This window comes from Halyomorpha halys, unplaced genomic scaffold (assembly GCF_000696795.3).
Source record: "Halyomorpha halys isolate HHAL.00 unplaced genomic scaffold, Hhal_1.1 Scaffold1425.1, whole genome shotgun sequence".
Classification (NCBI taxonomy): domain Eukaryota; kingdom Metazoa; phylum Arthropoda; class Insecta; order Hemiptera; family Pentatomidae; genus Halyomorpha; species Halyomorpha halys.
The window spans coordinates 149559-171680 of record NW_027111611.1 but is presented as its reverse complement, the minus strand read 5'-3'; the positions used below and the strand labels follow the sequence as shown (position 1 = coordinate 171680).

The 22122-nt window shown below is 33.0% G+C and overlaps 2 protein-coding genes across 5 annotated transcripts in view; both read left to right on the top strand.

Annotated features, from left to right (window-relative positions):
- The first annotated feature begins 763 nt into the window (after positions 1–763).
- Positions 764–9173, top strand: Dhps (Deoxyhypusine synthase). 4 transcript variants are annotated; one of them, XR_001344482.2, is made up of 8 exons: positions 764–1038; positions 1259–1368; positions 2507–2890; positions 3437–3629; positions 4068–4171; positions 5254–5379; positions 6291–6559; positions 8992–9173. XR_001344482.2 is itself a non-coding variant. In XM_014434798.2 (7 exons), the coding sequence occupies exons 1-7, from the start codon at positions 942–944 to the stop codon at positions 9067–9069; spliced, it is 1092 nt and encodes a 363-aa protein (XP_014290284.1). In that variant the 5' UTR covers positions 764–941; the 3' UTR covers positions 9070–9173. The 4 variants fall into 4 exon arrangements, 2 of the variants coding, with proteins under 2 accessions (XP_014290284.1, XP_024215528.1); XR_002945165.2 differs by lacking the exon at positions 8992–9173 and adding an exon at positions 7983–8161; XM_014434798.2 differs by lacking the exon at positions 6291–6559.
- Positions 9174–19124: 9951 nt separating this feature from the next.
- LOC106689668 (nuclear pore complex protein Nup205) overlaps positions 19125–22122 on the top strand; it is a gene marked incomplete in the record, with an annotated part of 37146 nt that continues 34148 nt past the window's right edge. Inside the window, 3 exon segments of the mRNA XM_067049684.1 lie at positions 19125–19632; positions 19764–19897; positions 19984–20152. Of these exon segments, the coding sequence (XP_066905785.1) occupies positions 19626–19632; positions 19764–19897; positions 19984–20152 (310 nt within the window).

Below are 22122 nucleotides of genomic sequence, written 5' to 3'. Positions count from 1 at the left end.
GTCTGCCACAATTAAATTTGTTGTACCAAGTTTTTACAAAACTAGGCTCGTGCTTTATCGTTGTATAAAGAATTATCAATCCATGCACTTTTGTCTTGTTAATACCCGTTGAAGGTTATGAAAATAATCAAAACAAAAAAATTAAACGACTTACAGGTTCTGTGATTTTCTGACTAGATATGACTCACATTAGGCATGTTTTTTCTAGCAATTACCATTCGTCCATATTCCTATGTCCGATAGACTCCATCTTAACGTTGGTGTTTCTACCGTGTCCGAGAAAATGCAAAAAAAACTGCAAAATATTCACACTTGTTTCAATTTTTTGTCCGCAACTACGTATTTCATTGAAGAAACCACTCAATGTAAAGTTAAAGTAGATGAAAATGACTACAAATTTCATCTTTTAAAGCCTCATTTTTAATCTGCGATCACTCCATTAAGAGCTAGAGCAAGTAAAAAAATCGACGAAATTTATGTGCTTCCCAAATTATAGCGAAATACATTTGGTACAAATTTAAAGATCACTAACTTTCCTGTATAGCTGATTTAGAGTCGATAAGTGAAAACCTGAGCGGGCGTTAGAGCTCTTGGAATTAGGGGTACATAGTAAGACCATAGCTGCCACACTAAAATTCTTAAATAATAAAAATGCAGAACACATAACATTGTTTTTTTCCTATTTGAAGTAGCAGTAGCTCTTAGTTATAAATATACTTTGAGCGAATCTTTATAGAACTAACTCATACAAAGTTGGGCCTTTTGATTATTCAAAAACACTACTCAGATTGGTGGCTGTCAGTCTGGTTAAATCAATTGAGTTCAAATAAAACGTTTTTTATCAGGAACCTCGTTGCTTATTCGTTTATAAATTTTATCATTATTAGCTAATGGCTTTGTTCCATTCATGAGATACTCATTTAAATCATCTTTTTTGTAACATGGATTCAAAACTTACAGAAGATATCCCTACAGTAGCAAAAGAAGCGGTTCTTGTTGGAAGTTCACCACTTCCTAAAGATACAGTAGTAGTACAAGGTTCTAATAATTTTAATTTCAGAGTTTTAGGATGGCTATTGCCATGCATTGTTTCTTTTGGAATTTCATTCATATCCTAAAATTTAATAAACTCCTATGTTGAGCTTATTTAGATATTTTTTTCATTTCAATTGTGGTTAGCCTTGCTACATCATTTTATATAATACATAAATTGTTTGTTTACAAGTGCAATGCTTGTTAAAACTTATGCTTTTATTAGGATACGAATGGAATAAAGGACTAGATTACTCAAGGTTGCTCCAGACATACATAACATCTGGCTTTCAGTCTACCTCTTTTGGGTTGGCTGTTGAAGAAGTTAATAAAATGGTAATATTCTTGGCAATATTTGATCATCAGTCTGATTAGATGTAGATTTAATGCTTTAATTCCATCACAGCACAAATTTTAATTAAGACTTATTAAATATAATTATGACTGTTGTGATGTAGAAGAGGTTTTTACTGATAAATGATTAAATTTAAGAGATGTTGTTGAATTTAAAAATTTCTAACATCCATCCATTACTAAGACAGAACTATATTTTTTTGTGGTTTATAATTTACTATTATTATTATTACTATTACATGAGCAAGCAAGAGCTAAAAAAAACGCTCAATGAATCATTTTCAGTTGAGGTCAGGTGTGAATTCTCTTCCAGTCAATTTATAGTGACTAGTTATAACCCACAATACCAGAATATATGGCTGCTCCAGAAGAATAATGACACAATTGTAAAAAATTTTGAAACAGACTTTATATTATAGTGTCGACTGGCTCAAAAATGTATTTAATAGATGCTTGTAAATCAACATAATTGTACTTACAAAGTTCCTCCCTTGGAATTTTTAAGTACAATTATGTTGTTCTACAAACATCTAGTAAATACATTTTTGAGCCCACCAACACAATAAAGTCAATTCCACTAAGTTTACAGTTACAGTGATATATTATAGACTGAATTATCATCAGATTGCCTAGGTTAGAAGACCTTTCAGTAGTATCAGACCGTATCATATTAAAAAAAAAGTTGTTGGATAGTGATTTACCATATTTCTGGCATTTTAAAATGATGTAATTTTGATCACTTTGTTATACATAATAAGAATCTGATGCTTTTATTCATTTCATAATTTATATTGATGTAAATTCTTTATTATCTAGTACTTATTTAGTACAATTCTTGACATATGTTCCAGTGTTCATCTAATTCGAGATTTAAAGTATTTATTTCAAGTAGTGTTGTATTTGAATGGGCATTTTGTCCAGTCTGTTGGATTTGATGAACCATTATTTATTTTTGGGTACTTGTGTAATAGAAGTGACATTTAAATAGACAAAACTTAGAAGCCAGCTTTAGGTTTCAATATTCATTTTGATTTTATAATATGATTTGTTTTTTCTTTGTGGTTTAATAACTCATTTTTGAATGAATTTAAGTATTTATCATTCATTAATTTTGTTTTAGTTGGATTGTCGAGCTCAATCATTAAATTTAGATGAAGAAGATAAATATGAAATAGATCCTTTTATTAAACGTAAATCAAGATGTACTTTATTTCTTGGGTATACATCAAATATGGTTTCATCAGGATTACGTGAAACAATAAGATTTCTAGTTGAACATAAAATGGTAGATTGTATTGTTACGACTGCAGGTGGTGTGGAGGAAGACCTCATAAAATGTCTTGCTCCTACCTATCTTGGTGATTTTGGGCTTGAAGGAAAGAAATTGAGGGACAAAGGCATTAACAGAATTGGTAACCTTCTGGTACCTAATGATAACTATTGCAAGTTTGAAGATTGGGTGATGCCACTTTTAGATCAAATGCTTGAAGAACAAAAAACGCAGGTAAATTATTGTACTATATAAAGTTATATTATATCTTACATTATGTACTTTCTTGCCCACACTCCCACAAACATATTAACACTATTGGCAACAACTCAGAGATGTATTACTCATATATATATATATATATATATATATATGTATATGCAACTGGAGTTGCGAGCCTACCTTCTATGCCACAACCCCTGATGAAGACTGAAACTCAGGTCGAAACGTCGGCATAAAATAAATAAATATGGTTTTGTTTATTTATGTTGTTCTTTGCTGACCGCACCCCCCGACAAACTTCTCCAATCATTAATCTATGGTCAACTATCTACACCTCAGTCTAAATATTTAATTTAGTGTCCGTTTAAGCAACTTACTATTATCTCACTCCCATATCAACTCGCTACTACAACATTTTTTTAAATTTATTAATTTTAACTTTGCTCCTAATTCCCTCTGTTTCCAATCTTCAGCTACTATTACTTACTTAATTATTATTCTTTTAAATATGATTTCTTTGCAATTTGAAATAAGATCTAACCATAATTTTCTTTTTAGGGAACGTTATGGACTCCTTCAAAAATCATTGAAAGACTTGGCACTGCAATTAATAACGAATCTTCAATTTGTTTTTGGGCAGCAAAAAATTGTATACCCATATTTAGTCCTGCTTTAACGGATGGTAGCTTAGGAGATATGATGTACTTCCATTCTTATAAAAATCCAGGATTAGTTGTTGATATCCTAGAAGGTTTGTATCAGTATATTAGAACCTTTTTGTTAAGGTTTTTTTTTTTACCATTAATTTGCTGTAGTGCTTACAAAGAAATACCTTATATTTCCATTGATATTACTTATATCTAATTAGTAAAACATGCTGAAAATAAAAAATGTTCAGCAACGGATCTTTGTTTTTATAAAATGCAATTTTCAACAAAGAATGTGATATTTTTTTTTATTTGCTGAATCATGGAAAACATTAAAATAACGTCAAAGTTGAACTTGCTCTCCATTCTGATCTAATAACTGTTAAAGTCATTTTGAAAAATATAATACTTAAGTACTATTAGCATTAATTCTTATTTATCTTATTATATCTATCTACTAACGTTACTTCTATATTTTTAATTTATTACCTAGTAATAATTAGATCATTTTCTAAAATTAAAACCTGAATTTATTTTTTCAGATCTGAAAAGGTTAAATACAATGGCTGTTAAAGCAGTCAACACTGGCATGATAATATTAGGAGGTGGAGTAATCAAACATCATATTTGTAATGCTAATTTAATGGTATGTTATTACTTTTGTGTTTTGAATTTTTTTGATAATCTTGTATAAGAACTTTTATATTTATATTTTATATATCCTAAACTAGTGGTTCCCAACTGGTTCATAGAACTCTGTGAACCACCCCATCCTCGATCTGAGACAAAATAGGGACCCCAACAAAATGTTTGAAAATTAGGTTCCTTAATGCTTAAAGAGCATGATTCTGGATCCTCTTGTAAACCATTCCCAATTTTCCTTGCTCCACAGGCCTGGATTGGGAACCACTGCTTTAAAGAATACTGCAGAAATGATTATAATTATTGCATCTATTCATCCGATTATTAACAAAATTTGATATATGATTATGTAAATTAAGTACAGCCCTGCAGATCACCCCATTCCTTGATTTGTGGCATAAGGGGTTACCCAGCAAAATGTTTGAAAATTAGGTTGTGTAATGCTTAAAAGTACATTTTGAAACACTTTTGTTGAGCATTTACCTGCTATAACCTTCTTTTACCCGAACTTCAGGGAAGATGATCAGTAAAATAGTTCTAACAATAAGTCTTCACAAAATATATGCTTCCAGTTTTAATGGTTTCCTCATAAGAGGTTTCTGAACAAAAAATGTAGGATTTTTCTTCAGATTGGTATATTATCTTCTTTATATTTTGTCCACACATTTCAGGAAACTGGTGTTCTGCAATGAGCTATCAGTCTCATATAATTTCCTATAGTTCTTGGATAGTAACTACCTCCTAAGGAAGCATTAATGCTATGTTTCGTTACTCTGGGAACATGTGTTTGGATAAAATATCCAGAAGTAAGTAACATACTTTCCTGGAGAAAATTGTCAGAATAACTAGTATAATAGCCTACAAAAAGTGTTTTAAAACTAAAATACACTTTAAAAATATTCATTTTTTTGAAATAAAAAAAATTTGACTTACTCTTCTACCATTCCCCCTGGATCAAATAATATTAGTTTGGAAGGGAAAGTAATGTATGTAGGTCAGACAAAGATGTTTTAAATATTTTTTTTTATCAAAAGAAATATAGGTTATATTAGTTGTGTATTTATCATTGATTTTTTCCCCATATAGAGAAATGGTGCAGAGTATGCAGTATTTATTAATACTGGTTCTGAGTTTGATGGTAGTGATAGTGGAGCAAGACCTGATGAGGCTGTGTCTTGGGGTAAAATAAAAAAAACAGCCAACCCCGTTAAGGTATATTACGTTATTGTTGCTATTTAATTTTTGGATAATGATGTCCTCAATTCCTTTTCCCATCACTCTATGGTTTAATTCTGTTTATATAAAATCTCATGTTCTGCTAACTTTACCTGTTGTATGTATACTTTTTAGTGAATTGTTTAAAACATTTTTGGTTAAGAAAGCATTTATGATAATTGTTGTTCGTTCCACTATTGACATAGAAAATAGTACAGATGCTATTGTAAAGGAACTCACAGTTGGCATTTATTATCACTCTGGGATCTACTTTGTTCTACCATCATAATGTTAGAATAAATTAATGAGGTGTAGATAGTTGACCGTAGATTACTGATTGGAGAAGATGATCGGGAGGTGCGGTCAGCAGTTGCAGGCTTACCTTCTACGCCATAACCCCTGATGAAGACCTGCGTCAGCAAAGAAACAACATAAATAAACAAAAAAATATTTATTTATGCCGACGTTTCGACCTGATTTTCAGGTCTTCATCAGGGAGTTGTAGGCAGAGTCTAGCAGAAATATCTGCCTACAACTCTCTGATGAAGAGCTGAAAATCAGGTCGAAACGTCGGCATAAATAAATATTTTTTTGTTTATTTATGTTGTTTCTTTGCTGACCGCATCCCCGATCATCTCCAATCAGTTAGGATAAATTATCTGTTCGGACAATCTTATGTTGTTTTATATAAAAAAAATCTAAGTATTGACGAAACTACATTTTTCTAAACTAGCTGAAATAGTTTTTCATCTTAATAGTCAAGAATATGAAAATAAATTTTGGTATAATTTTAGCAAAAATAAATCAATATTTCAAAGTAATTTCTCTAACTCACTTTATTTCACTGAAAAAATGATTTAATATTAGTATATCAACTAAGTTTCTAGGGTTGTTTTCCATTGTTTCAGGTTGTGATTACATTGATGAGGATGGTATAAAACAAATAATTCCATTCCACCCACTCCAGCAGTTAGTGAAAGAATAGAGTGGCTTATTGATCTGTGGAATTTGTGCTTATGTTTGAAGATCAAATTCAACTTATGATAAAATAGTACCAATTCTGATGATAAAATTCGAGAAAAAATTGGAGTCTCATCGACATCTATAGTTGATTTGACACATGGCTAATCAAAATTACTGATTGATTTCAGAACATAACCCATATTAAATCAAAGTGGTAAAGAACTTCAGGATCATTAATCTTAAGAATAATAAAGAAGTTGACTCTCATCCACATTCAAATGTCAGCTTTTATAGAGGAAAACTACCTAATCTATTCAAAATCGACTTGAGGATTACACAAGGTTGTGGCTTTGTCTCTCTGTAACTTCTTAAATTTTAGACTATAAAACGTAACAAACATGACTTATACAGCCAGGTTTATTCAAATATCTTACATATGATATTTGTTAAAAACTGTTTAAGGCTGGTTGTACCAATCTCCAGTGATTTGTTCCAAGATTTGTTCGTGAGTTTAGTAAAACCAATTTTTGTTAACCATGTTACCTGAAACTGATAACTGCTCAACTCCCCATTCCTATTGGTAATGTTAGAAATTGTGGGACCAATTAAATTTAAATTAGATTCAACAGCCTCTTTTGACAGTCAAAATTGCTGAAAAAAGTCTTCATCCTACCACTGTAAAAAATGATTTGGTCAAGGATGGAATAATTTTTTTCATTATTGCCTAAGCAACTAATTCTTTGAGATCTTCATTGTCTACCAAAACGTCTATTTCAATTAAATCCATTTTATTAAATTTAGAAAAAAACGGAATAATTCAATACACCTTTGCTAGAATAACATATCCGAATGGAACTATAGAAAGTTCCTTGTATGGTTGCCTACTTAAACTCAGATTTGTTCTAAATCTTAGTTTAACCAGCTATCATTCCCCAGTAAAGTTTACTGCCTGGTTTGAAGGTTAACTTTTCTGGTGCAATGAATAATTATTTAGTTTACCTGCGATTTAAGAGATCATAGTTTAAACTGTGATGGTACAGCCCTTAGTCATGTAGAAAATAATTAATGAGTTCAGAAAGAACAGGCTTGAAAGTGAATGCCTTTAAAACTAAAAACTTTTATTGAGAGATATGCTGAAAAAGACACAAGATGGAGAATAATTTATTGCATATGTTGGTTGTTCTTCTCTAAAGTAAGAGACCTTGTCTCACATTCGCTAAGATCATTAGGAATTAAGTACTGTGTATTCTTATAATTCTTATCTTCAGTTTTCTAGAAAGTAGGCAGAACTGAGAAATTTTATACAGATAAAGGACCAGTCTCCTTTCCTTAACCTTGTTTCCGTTCCTTTTTTTTATTTTTTCTGTTGTTCTATTTTGTTTATTTCTATTGTTTCCTTATTTCCTTTGATTTCATGGTTTTTTGGTAATCCTAATTCGAATAACATCCATCAATGAAAATTTTAGTGATCTATTCCTTTTGAATTATAGTTAAATTTATGTATAGAATGTCTCCTATGTTTTTAGCAATATTTAAGGAGGTTGCATTATACTTCAAAAGCTACAAAAAAAATAAATATAGATAATTTGGTGTGATTCTCTACATAAAATGATAAAATTGATATTTTGTTTTTTAAGTGTCACGTTTTTGTTGGATTGCTGAGCAGCATAGTGAAACAGATGAAATTCGCTTTAAAAATAAGTGGGATTTAACTTTGTTGCAACCATTTAACCCTTTGACCGAGGGGAGTTCCCTGAAAAACCACTTAAAAGCAAGATTTTAATTTGTAACTGAATTAATGAATAAAGATTCTAGTAAGTTATTATATATCACTACATTTTCTATAAAAAAAATTTAGAAAATGTGAAATAATCCAAAACAATATTAAAAAAATATTTTTTTAAAAAAAGGTAATTGGAATGTGTAAAATAAAAGTATATATAAGTCAATAAATATGTATACTTCAAAAAAGTAAATTTGAATAAATTCGATACCAAAAAAAAAATTGAATGAGTATAAAAATCCTTAAGGGTGCCAGAACCCAGAGCGATCATAGTTAGTGGAAGCTAGGACAGTAGTAAACATGGTTCAGGACAATCCAAGGTGAAAGGGAAGTGCTAGAACTCTTCCCACCGATCCGAAAACCAGATAGAAAAATTACCTCTCTCGATGATAGCTTATCATCATACATGCTCCAAGCCACCACGGTTTGAAAGTAATGTGTCGCAAAAAGTGTTAATGGAGCTAAATAACTCTAAATTTTGTTTTGAATAATATCCTAAATTATTCACAATCTTTTGTTATTAGGGCAAGCCCGTTTGCGTGGCTTTGAATATAACAGAGGTAAATAAATAAATTAAAAAATATATATAATTCAGTTTAATAATTTTGATTTCTTTATGAAAAATAATGCTTACATTATTTCTAATCACTTACTAATATCTTTACTATATCTTTTGATCCAGAGTATTTAACATATTTTTCAATTAAGTTTTGATTTGTTATTAAAGTGACTGCTCTGTAAACTTACGAAAATGTTCACCAATTTCACCAGTCTATTCTAATTAAAACATAAAATTTTACCTTAGTTTATGTGTATTTACATGTACATAGTTATATTACATATTACCAATATCTTTTTTCCAGATATATGCTGAAGCAACTCTAGTATTTCCTCTTCTGGTTGGTGAAACGTTTGCTAAGCGACATTTCAAAGAGAAATAATTTTTACATTTGAAAATTGACTCTAATTTTCAAAAGATTTCTCAGCCTTTAAGTTAAATTGTAAATTGGAATTATGGAACAAATAAATAACTCATTTATTTTAACTATTCATTAAATTTAGTTGCTCAAAAAAGTAATAGAAGCATAAAACTATGTCTTGTTTATATTTACTGTATAGAATCTATGATGGAAGACATAATTTTATTTTCTTTATCTAGATAAGAGATCAGAATAAGCAATAGTACTTCCAATTTCCTTTGTAGTGAGGTTTTATTTTTATAAATCTTGTGTAATGAGGGCATTACACAACTTTCACTAACCTCTCTACATTGAGTAGAAACTGATTTCTGCACAAGTAGGGTCACTGAAAGTTATATTTATGCCTTTTCTTATTGCCTCTTCAGGTTGGTGAAAGTAATAACTGACTATTTTCATAATGAGCTTGGAAACACAAAGAAATTTGTTTATAATTTATAAATTCAGTTTAGTTGTGTATTTTTCATCCCCTTTAGTTACTTTCCTTTTCTACACAATAAGTGGTATGGCTGATTCTGAAGAAAAGCTTCATTTTCTGGACCAAAACTTTGAGCGAGTGGACTATCTTCAAAATTCCCCAATTTGTATGTTGCCTCCTGAGATCATAAAGAATAGTATACAACTCAAATTAGTACACAAATCAACCTTTTGCTATCTGAAACCCAGTTGGTTGTAGGAGTAATTTTGAGGGCCTGTGAGGTTATGGTTATCAAATATTATTGCTCTTTGTTAGGGGGTGGGCTTAGTTTATATTTTTCATTACATTCAAGACTAATTAACCAACATTCTTGATCCACATTATTAATGTAGAGGTAATAGTTTACCTCAGCTCCCCCAAAAAAGGCTGGAACAATTACTTCTTGACCAGGCTGTACATTGATAACTATGTAGGTTAGTTAATAATATTAACTGTCTTTTAAGAGGGAAAATTTCATTCCCTTCACCCTTACTTCTTTGTCACTTTAGTTAAAGTTTAACTTATAAATATAGACATTTAATAGTTTAGATGTTTACAATAAACAATTGACCTAGCAACCATGTTGATAACATGGTTTTAGGTTAAGTTAAGGTTAGCTCTCCTGTTGTTATCCAACTTCCAAGAATACTGGAATTCCTGTTTGCTGCTTGCTGTTCCTCAGATATCTGTGTGTCTCCAGTTGAAAGCTCTTGTAGATACTCCTGGACCTTTAGTTAGCAGACATGTTAGTGGTTTATTACCTTACCTAGACAAGGGTTTAGAGTAATTCATTAGACTTTAGTCAGTACTGCGGCCGCAGCCAGTTGCTTGCAGCCTGCCGACTTCAGTCAGCTGTCCACCAGAATCAACCATGGCCCACTCCCAACCTAACCCTTGCACCTCAGCCACCATTGGAGAAGCAGTAGTCCACACTCCTATGGACCTTGGGGAACACAGAGGAGCCAAGAGACTGAATGAAGAAAAAGACTGCGAGATTGCTAGCGGTAGAAACTGCTTTAAACCGCGTCCATCAGCCAAGCAACGGAAGACTGAGTTCCAACTCAGGGATGATAACACATTCCTTGGATTAACCATCAAAGAGCCCAAGCCCAGGCCTCCCCCCCCCAGTTATAATCCCACCAGCACCAGTGGTATCCCTTATATCACTGAAGCAGATGCTGGCAACAGTTGGGGTAAGCAAGTTCACCACCAACAACTCTGAAAGGGAGACTAGATTCTACCTTACCACTGAAGCAGACCACACCACTGCCATTGAACTATTTAAAAAACATGGTAATGTGCGATATCACACGTTCGCACCTAGAGGCACAAAACAATCAAAGAAATTCGTGTTGCACGGATTTGACATTAATCACCCCATAGAAGAGATAACAGAAGAGCTAAAAACCCGCCTACGTGGCTTCAGAATGGGACGTAGGCTCATAAAGAGAGACGGTCTGAAGCGATCCAGATCATCGGATCCATCAGTGCGACTTGAGGATGTTCAAGCACTCAAGGCCATTGATTACGTCCGATTTAGGGTCTCTAAATTTAAATAGGATGGTGGACCCGTACAGTGTCACAGATACCTTGAGTATGGTCATACCAAAAAATACTGCGGTCACAATGTCGCTTGTCCGGTGTGGAGATGATCCCACTATCGAGGAATGTCCTAAAAAATCAACACCTCCCCACTGTAAGCACTGCAATGAAAAACACATTGCATCTTTTAAAAGCTGAATGAAGGATAACCCTAATAAATGAGGGAAGGTCCAAAAGACAAACCTCTGCAACTGGATCAGCATCCACCACACAACCAAGCAGGCCAGTCCCACCACCTGCGGAGTACCTCAGGGATCGGTACTAGGTCCAGTACTATTTGTCGTCTTTACGGCACCTATAGTAGCCATTGAACACCCAAAGGCAGTGGTAGCAACCTATGCGGACGACATCGGCATCTACGCTTCCAGCATTAATGTCAAGACAGCCCTAATCCACGCTCAAGAAGCTGCAGCCACCATCACTAATGCGCTTAAAAGTATTGGGATTAGGGTGAACCCCGGCAAAACGGACGCTATCGTGATGTCGTTCCCAAAAGGAAAGAAGCCACTGCCTACCACCTTCAAAGTGGATGAAGTCGACCAGCGAATCTCCAACTCCATTCTCTACCTGGGTGTCACACTGGATAGGCACCTCACCTTCTCCAGTCATGTTCGGGAGAGACTTAAGCTGGCCCGCCAGAAGAGCTACAGTCTCTTCCATCTCCTGAAATCCCCACAACTCTCACTAAGGCTGAAGCTGCAAATCTACAAGGCGATAATACGCCCGACTCTGCTCTATGGTGCACCCCTGCTGCGCCACCTCTACCAAACCACGCTTGAAAAGCTGCAGAGCTATCAGAATTCCGTCCTCCGGCGAATCGTCCGTGGAACAACTCTACAGAGGACCAGAAACACCACTGGCTGAAGGCCTGTGCCAACCCGCTCTTCAGAGAGATCGCCCCTCCAACAAGACCTGGGAGGTGGCAAAGCACTGTCCCCTTGGTAGACGTCCTCGCCGAGGGAAGGACTCCGGGCTCTGCAGCTTGAAGTCACCACACCACCACCACCAGCCGGAATAGTCCCTCTCCATTCTCTGTTTGCCCCTCTTATACTACCAGTGTATACCCGCCTTCAGCGGACATTGTAATTATTCTTATAATGACATACGGCAAATAAAGATATAATTTGTATTTTGTATGTATTATATATTATTGTATTTTCCATTTAAATGAAAATAAAGAGGTTTTGAAAATAAAAAAAAGATGTTTACAATCGATATTATTCTCGGAATCTTGTACTTTTTCCCACATGAAACTCTACTGTCAGACAATCTTCAGTATTATAATACATTTACAAAATAGCTATATTACAGATATTACAAAATAAAAATATTAGATATTATATATTTAAAGCAATCATTGGAATCTATAACCAGAAACTCTACAAATGAATTATTTATTTATATTTACTTAATAGGTAATATACATTTTAATGTTTTAATTTTACAAAAATAAAGATTTTATATACACATTAACTTATATTGTATATGCAAATATGGGGTCACTACAATTATTTGAGGGGGGATATAAAATTTCTTAATTGACAAATTACGTTAATGATCCCATATTTCTATGTCTGATAATGTCCTAATTTTCCCATAGGTATAATTCTGAGGTTTGATATTTAACTCTTAAACTGCTCTTTAGATATAAGTCCGAAGATTCTCCTGTATTTATTGGGTCAACTTAATTAGACTGTGTCCTCCAGTTTCCTTTTTAATTATTTTCAAATAGGAACTTTTTCTTGCCCCTTTAGTAATACGTTCTTACGTCCATTCCCTCTAGAGAGAAAAATACCCTATTCAGTGAGTGGTTAATTCATGTTTAAAAGGTTTATACAGTATGGTCAAGAAGTAATTGTTCCCGCCTTTTTGGGGGGAACTGAGGTGAACTATTACCAATGTAGATATTGGCTCATGACTGGAATAACTGGAAATTCTCCAAGAACATAAAACTAAATATGTTTAACCTACCACACTATTCCCAGACTTACATTGATTTCAGTATCTATAAAATTCCAAAGTTTTCAAAGAAAGTCGAATGAGTTTTCAAATGTATACATTTATGATAAATTACTTTCAATAACATGCGTCTCCAAATGACTATTTTTCGATTTAATAGACTTGGGATTCCATGGTAACAACGAATGTGGAATGTGCTTTCAATTATTTAGATTTTAACCCTTAATTGTATCGGGTGAACTACGAGATATCGTGCCTTTGAAAGCCCAAATATTGGCGGCAAAGCCTTTCAAAAAGCTTCATGCGACTCGGATATTTGTGGTTAGTGTGTTGGTACCACTGGAAATGGAATAAGTGACATAATTTTGCTTGGTGGCCATTTATCTCCAAGAAACACATGAGTGCTTTCAGCCATGCTTCGCCGATTCAAAAAGGTAAGTGTTTTAAAGTAATAACTCCATTTTTTATGAAAATAATGATTAGATTTTGATAATCAACATCTAAGAAAACAAAAAAATCAGTTGGGAATTGATGGAAAGTCTGTATTATGATTGATACGAATGAAAATTCGGCGGTATCCTTCAGACCACTTTCCATAACAAATAGTGTCTGGGTTTAATTTCCCTACTTATTTTTTCGTATTTTCTCCCTTTTGTTTGAAAAAAAAGGTTTTTGATTTTCTTCAATTTTTTTAGTGTTGTCGGTAAAATAAAACAACACAGAATGAAGAAAGGTGGCATTCTATTTTTTTGTTCAAGAAGCTAGCATAAAACAATAATACCTGTACCAGCCCTCCCAAATATAAAAACTTCGATAAATAAATAAATTAATTAATTGATTTGATGGTTTTTGTTTTGTTTTGTTTATAGATAATAAAATCAAGAGGACAGCATATATTGTCTCTATTTCCTTCGGCAAATGAATTCCAAACCGACGTATTCGATCAACAAGATCAAGAAACAGATTCCGTGGTAGATGGACATTGAAGACTTAGCATTTTGGACGATGATTTGGATGATTGCAAAGGAATTTCTGTCGTTTATTGGCGAAATGGAAAAGGATGAAAACGCTGGCGAGGAGAATCATACTGACACCGAAAGTGAAACTGAGCTCATGATTGTTAGTGAAGCCGATAATGATGACGATGAGTATGTGCCATTGGAAGAACGCAAAATCTCTCCAGAATCAAAGCCTGCAAAAAGCCCAAAGCCTCCAGATAACATTGAACCAACCCCGTCCACAAGCTGAGAAGAACCTGCTTCTGCACCTACAAATTACTTCCGCAAAGATGAGAAGAAACGAGGTAAAAGGTAATAGAAAAAAAAGGTAAGGCTCCAGTCAATATAGTGAAGAAAAAAAATCTATGAAAGCTAGAGCTAAGAAAATACCTGACTTGAAGTGGACCAGGGAAAAATTTACGAAAACTGTTACCCTTTTCGATGATAAAATGCCAGATCAGGAAAAATATTTTCCGATCGATTATTTTAGCATGCTTTTCGATGATGCTGTGCTGGACTTTATTACTGATCAAAGTAATCTTTATTACAGTCAAAGAATGAAACAACAAAAAGGCCAAATTACTCAGCAGAATATCAAAGATTTTATAGCTGTACCCATGTACATGAATATAATTAGGCTTTCTGCAAATACCAACCACTGGTAACAGAACTGAGGTGCGAAAAAGTGGCCAGTATAATGACATAAAAAATTCAGAATTTTGAAACGGTTCATTCATTTTTCTGACATGTCATCTCGAAACAATGATCGTTTTCACCCGGTTCGAAAACTCAGAAATGTTTTGGAAGAAGTTCAATGAAATTGAAGAAAGGTTTTCCATTACAAACAGGTAGTTCCGTACAAAGGAAAAAAAGCGGGATCTCGGAGGCAATACCTACCCAAAAAGTGGGGGTTCAAGTTTTTTATAAGAGCTGGAGTTTCGGGATTCATTTACGATTTCCTTATTTACAATGGTAATGAAACATTTGACGGGATTGAATTTTCTTCAAAAGAAGACAAATTTGGTGCGAGCCAAAAAGTTATTTTGGCTCTGACCATAACCCTGAAAAACACTCCTCTCTCAACATTGTATTTCGACAACTATTTTTCCAACCCGGAAATCCTCAAGTTTCTTCGTAAGGAATATGGACACTTTGAATGGACCGTACCAGAGGTGCTGTTTTTCGTGGTGACTGTTTTGAAAGATCGGGGCCGAGGGTCATTTGACGAGTTAACAAATAATGACGTTTTATGTAAATGGTTTGATAATAAACCCGCCATCTTGGCTTCTTCCTACACCGAATCAGATCCGGTTTCCACTGTACAACGATGGTCCTCAATTAAGGGGAAAAAAAGATGTTGACTGCCCCAACGTCATAAAAGAATATAACAAACATATGGGCGGAGTCGACCTCGCAGACATGATGATCGCTTTATACTGGACGAAGATGAAGAGTAGGAGATGGTCCAACACCATATTTGTGCAAATGATTGACATGGCTCTTGTCAACGCTTGGTTACTTCATCGACTTGCTCACAAAGATAAAAATAATAACTCGCCAAAACCGGGGGGGGGGGGGACTAAAAAAAAAAGAAAAGGAATGACGAAGATGAACCTTTATCCCTTAAGCATTTCAAACTACAAGTTGCCCACCAGTTGTAACCTTCAAAAAACTAATCAGAAAATCAAAATCACCCACTTCTCCTCCACCGGCAATCAGAAGTATTGCACAACCTTCTCCACATGATGCCATCCGGTATGATGACGTTGGGCACTTCCTACATTCACATCCAAGAGAAAATGCAGGCATTGCCACACAGGTCAGACAATTTTTTCGTGCGGAAAGTGTAACATGTTGTGTTGCGTCCCCACCCGCAATTGTTTTTTGCTCTACCACACTAAGCCGGCCAATTCATGAACTACTCACTACTAATTCATGACTTACCTACTTTGTAATTCTCTCCCGAGAACTATTTTTTGATAATGCTTTTTTAATAAATGGATGTTTTATTGGAAAACTAATATTTATTTTCCAGTTTTTTTCATCAACATATTACGTAAACTTAAAATAAAAAATCAAATCAAATGGAACATGTAAATATAAAAATGATTAAAAATAATATTCTTGTTGAATAGACATGGTATCTTGTAGTTCACCCGGTCCAATTTATGGAATAAAAAAAACTTCCCGATGCCGGAGGATGCCGCCTAGGTTTTACCCTGAATTATCAGAGGGTCCTAGAACATACCTCTCTGCGTGTGTTGGAGAAATGGTTCAAGTATCCTACAAAATACCAACAAATGTTTTTTTAATTTTCAAATTTTTTAGATTTTGGCGGTAAATTTGTTTTAGTCTAGGTCTAAATAAAGGACTTCTGCAAAAAATCGAAAAATTTGAAGTCGGGTCCAATTAAGGGTTAATAGATAATTGAATTATGAAAGCCATTTTAATAAATACGTCTTGAGTTTTATTGAAAAGAATGACTGAGCTTACATAAAAGAGCCACTGGTCTAACGCGAATTTCTTTGTTTTGTTTTGATGGGTTTGAGGAGTGTGAAACAAGTGAATACTATTAAGGAAAATGTGGTACAAAATAGTGATAGCAGAATAAAAATAAAGATTGAAGCCTTGTATGAACCCAACAATTGAGATCTGGTTAATATAGTCGAGATTAGTGAGAAGGCAATCAGATAACTATATATATCCTAAATTTTATCAGAGATCTTCATAGCAGACAAATATGAAATAAATCATTCCTGGTTTTAATGTGGATGTATTTGTAACTGTCAAAAGCTGTTTGCTTTGTTTCTCTTACTGACACGTATGAAAGCCTACTTGCAACAATTAATTATTAGGTAGGGACAATATTATGAGTGGATGAAGTGTTCACTCTGAGAATATTATCTGTATTTTTTCTTATAGTATTTGAGATACTCAAATAGGATCTTTTGAAGCTATAGGATAGTTCCTAATTGTTAAATTTAAAATAATAAATAAAATACTGGAAGATTGCTGATTGACGGTGTGTATTAACAAATGGAATATGGTCCGGGTGCAGTCAAATTAAATTCAAATAGTAATATTTGAGCCACTCACTCTGACTTCGAATTCCATCAAAACAGCCCTGACGAAGCCCCGCAACGTGGGGCGAAACGTTGGCTCAAATAAAAATAGTAAAAAAAATTACTATTTAAGTTTAATTTGACCGCACCCGGACCATATTCCATTTAATATGTAAAATATAATATAATACTTAAGAACTTGTGTCTCGGCATTCTCATATGAAAATAAAAATGGTTTCCAGAGGAAAGGATGGTAAATATGAGAGCAATTGTGTATCTATTTAAGTGTTCTTTCTCTCTGGAATTTTAATAATATCGCTATCTAAACACAACGCCCAAATTAGAAAGAACTTTATAAGGATTTCCACAGGTTATGGTTCTTAATTCTCTTTTGTTTTTGTCATGATATACGATGTAATCACGGATATTATTCTTCTATTCACGGATAATGTGGTTATCAGAAAGACAAGTAGTAGGCTGATGCTTGTCTATAAAATAATTTGGGAAGATTCCGTTGAAATAATTACTAATTATTAAAAGTATATGCTCTAGCTGTTCACACCCCCAAATATCAGATACTATATTACTATATACTAGATGAAAGTAATTTTATTCAGTACTCTTCTAGTATGATTTGCTAGATTTATTTAGTTCTGTTTTACTATTATGGATTTCATATGGACTGAAATAAACTTCTTCATGGTTTTAACGGAAACTGTTTATTTTGCTCTAGCTGTTCACACCCCCAAATATAGTATCTGACGTCTACCTAGTTAATGAAAATGAAACCTTGATAGGAACAACCGAGGTAAGGTGCTGGGAGTAAAATTCGATCCCAAGCTAAATTGAAATGAACCTATTACTAAGCAAATGGACCAAGCTTCAAGACGCATGTGGTTAATGGACAAGAACACTTTGGCATAAACTTACAAGGACCTACGTGGGACCAACGGAATGCGGAGGAGAGTGCAATTCTTTCAACACTCAGTTTAAATTATATATGTCGCCCAGATTATATATCAGGCTTTTCCTTATTCAGTACAATAAAAATAAGAAAAAAAGATATTCATTGTTGTAATGAAACTGTAGATCTGCATTACATTCCGTCCCGCGTGATTGATCACACTTTTACAAAATATGTTTATTTTATAATGGCCAAAGTAGTAAAAACCAATGAATTGAAAAATACATTGAACTAAAAAAAAATTGTGTGCATCCAGATATTTTTATATTTCATTTTTAGTGTTATATTATTTCTTTATAATGCGCGTTTAGTATCATTATGATTATATCATCTATGCTTGTATGAATAATATACATGTAAGAATAATATTTAACACAATAATAATAACTCATGATTAAAATAAAAATGTCTATAGTGAGTCTAAATCTAATATGGAGATATATTATTGTATAGACGGCCAGCAATATCATTTGTGTTAGCTAACTCTGTTCACCAGAGTAATGTATTTTTAATTAGTGTCACAAAGAGAAAAAAAACGATGCCTGGGGTATGCATATTGAACATTTCCAAGCTTCTGCTTCAGTAGATAGTAGGCTACAATATTTATGAATGAATGACAGCTTCTCAGTTTGGGTTGAAAATCCTTTAAGATAAGGTTACAGATAAAATTATGTTCTCTATTGATTCCCAATCGGCCAGTGTATCAGTTATGAGTATTTCCTTCGCGAATTTTTCCGTTAAGCGAAATTGCCGATACCTTGTTAGCCAAATAATAAATGAGGAGAGGACTGTTTGATTCAAATGGATTCCAAGTTATTCATGGAAATAAGGATGCTTATCGACACGGCTGAGTACGAACAGTGATGGATAAGCCTATCCTTTGACTTTGCAAGGCCGAAAAAAGAGGACAATAAAAGTAAGAGTTTCTGATCCATTAGTAAACACAATACTAATAAAACAGTTGGCAATTTTAGAAGGTACACCTGGACGACTTTCAATGAACCTCTGACAACCAGTTCGTGGTTAGCTTTAGAATCTTAACTGGTCAGGATTATTTTCATAAGAATCTCTATTTTATTGCCTTGCTGTCCTTCTTAATACTATGATTTGGGCAGGTAGAGGAATGGATTCTGAATATCTCTTCTCCTGAATTAGAAACTGTTCAAGAAAACGTTAAAGTTGAAGATGGCATTTTTACAAAAAATTATAATATATGTGGATTTGACGTACTAGAATTGGTTTATCTGTTGAGAAAAAAAATATAAACATTTTTAAAATTAATATAATACTAGCATAGGATTCGGTTTTTAAGTTTCTCAATATGAGATTGGTTTCGGTTAAGGGTTCTGTGTCGTAAAAGATTTAGTGCTCTTTGTTGGCGGCACAACTTATTTTGATATTGCTTCATGCCGGGTTCTCGTTAGTTTGAATGTGATTAAGAAGTATATTTTAGTAAAAAGATTTTATTAAACTACAAGATGGAAGGTGCGACTTTTTTTATACAATTTATCGGTTTTATAAATACCGTATTACTTATATTTATTATATCAAATAATTGTTAACCCAGTTTTTAGTCATGTTTATTGAATGAAAAATGTTTTATTTTGTATTATCAGATATGTGGACACCTTTTAGAGAGCTACAGTCTATTGTAGAAAATAGTATTGCTAAACCTGAAGAATGTCCTCCAGACTTTGAGAGGGTCCTGTTAAATCACAGGCAAAATTTTCTTACTTTGTTAAAAAACCCTGTAAGTTTTTACATTGTTTACTAAAGTTGTGAATTTACAAGTTAGAATATATTTATATTCTCAGTTCATTAATTTTGTTTTAACAGCCAAAAAATAAAGAACATAGAGATGTACTCGAAAAAGCTACAGTTACCGAAGTGGATATTACTGGTATGGGTCCAGTTGTTTTACCAAAGGAAATTGTCACAGAAGCAATCATATTATCTGATATGTTTGACTTGAATGAATTAATTGCATTAGATCTTCTGGGAACTGGTAAGTTTTTATGATATCAATTGTTGAAAATCAGGTACCACTAAGTAATAATTTTTAATTAAAAACCTTTGAAGTGTATATAACAGAGGATTTTATGATTTACACATTTTTGAAATTGATTAGAATTTTTATTCATTTAGGTTTTTGTGTTAATATAGATCGGTGGTTATTTTGTGATTACGGTTAATTCATTATTTTGATAATAAACATTGGTTCCTGACACTAAACATGCCTTAATTGATTGTGAATAATTCTTTAATTAATAAAGTTTTCTTTATATAACTTTTCTTCCTGAATGCCAGTCTACGGGGCACTATCATACCATAATTTCTTGAGACCCTCGTTATTTCTACTTATTCTCATTTATGTTTAATTTAATTTTCTTATTTTTCTCTTACATTTTTATTTGTTATAGTCAATTTTTTTGTTTTAAATTTCTACAGTGTTTGTAGGAAAGGTGGGTATTTCATATATTTTTACAAAACATAAATGAACCAATTTTGGACGATAATCAACATTTTTGAAGAAGCGTGAGGAAAATTGGTTTCTAAATGAATTTATCTAATAAGTCATAGAGTTACCATCTTATTCTTTTTTGTCTCGGGTACCACTAGTATTGCACCCTCTTATGTAATAGTCTACTGTGATGATAATTGTGTATAATCATCTACCTGGCTGGCAAAATTAGTTTTTCTGTATCCCGATTCATTCACCTCTTGTCCATCGCTGAAAGAGAATTCTACTGCTAACATCTCATCTCTCTAAGCTAGTGCTAGTTTTCTTATAACTGCTTGCAGAAGTATTATGCTTCTACAGAACTCTCATTTCAATGATTTTTGATGTATTTTATTGAGCAAGTGTTGTCAGACAGAGGAACCTCCAGATAGCCAATAGAGTTTTCCATCTGTTAGACCTACGATCCTCCAAACATTTAGCTTGATGACATTCCCACAAGATGGTTAATAATTACAAGAGATAGTTGACCGTGGATGACGTTTGAGGAGAAGATGGTTGGGGGTGCGGTCAAATTGAAACACAAATAAGTTGGTGTAACCAATTTAATTGTCCCAACGTTTTGGCTAGAGTTTCTAGCCTTCTTCAGGGCTAAGAACAGAACAAGATAACAACCACAATAAGTATAGAAAATAAAATATAAACAGAATGACATAAAATGAATAATTTTACTGAATAGAATTAATAAAATGAAGTGATGAGAGAAGTGGGAAATAAAATGTATACATAGGTAATTGAAAAAGTGGGTAAAATAACATAATAAGATGGTTAATCAATGGTTAATAATTAATCAATAAATCAGGATGGTTAATAATTGGTATAAATAATGTTTGAAGTGAATGAAATGTCATGAATTCGGTTAGGCATTTTTTGAATTATAAAAATTATAAAAGGCATTATTTTTCAACTTTTTTAATTAGTAGTTTGGTTTATATCATGTTAAATTTGGTTTATACATGCCTGTCTCATTTACACTAAGAGCAGATTACCAAGTGCTTCTAATAAACTGAACTTAACATGGAAAAAAAAAAAATTAATACTGACTTGACAGAAAGTCTCCTCATTTTCATTGCTATATAAATTTAATCGACTAAAGATAAACTTCAATAAGCTATAACTTTGGTGATACTGGTCTTATTTATGTTTGTTTTGTCATGTATATGGTTGTTTTATTTGTGTTTATGTCATATGAAATTAGATTGTTTTGAGTGAGTTGCTGTCACCTTTCCAGACATTTTTTAACAGTTTTCGAGTTATTTAAAAACAATGTCTTTTTTTTTTTTTTTTTCAAGCACTCAGTTTAAACCTAATTATATAATAAGTACCAATAAATGAGGAAGAGGGGGGAAGTTTTAAAAAGGTAGGAATTTTATTTTTGAAAGTAATTTTATTCAGTACTCTTCTAGTATGATTTGCTAGATTTATTTAGTTCTGTTTTACTATTATGGATTTCATAT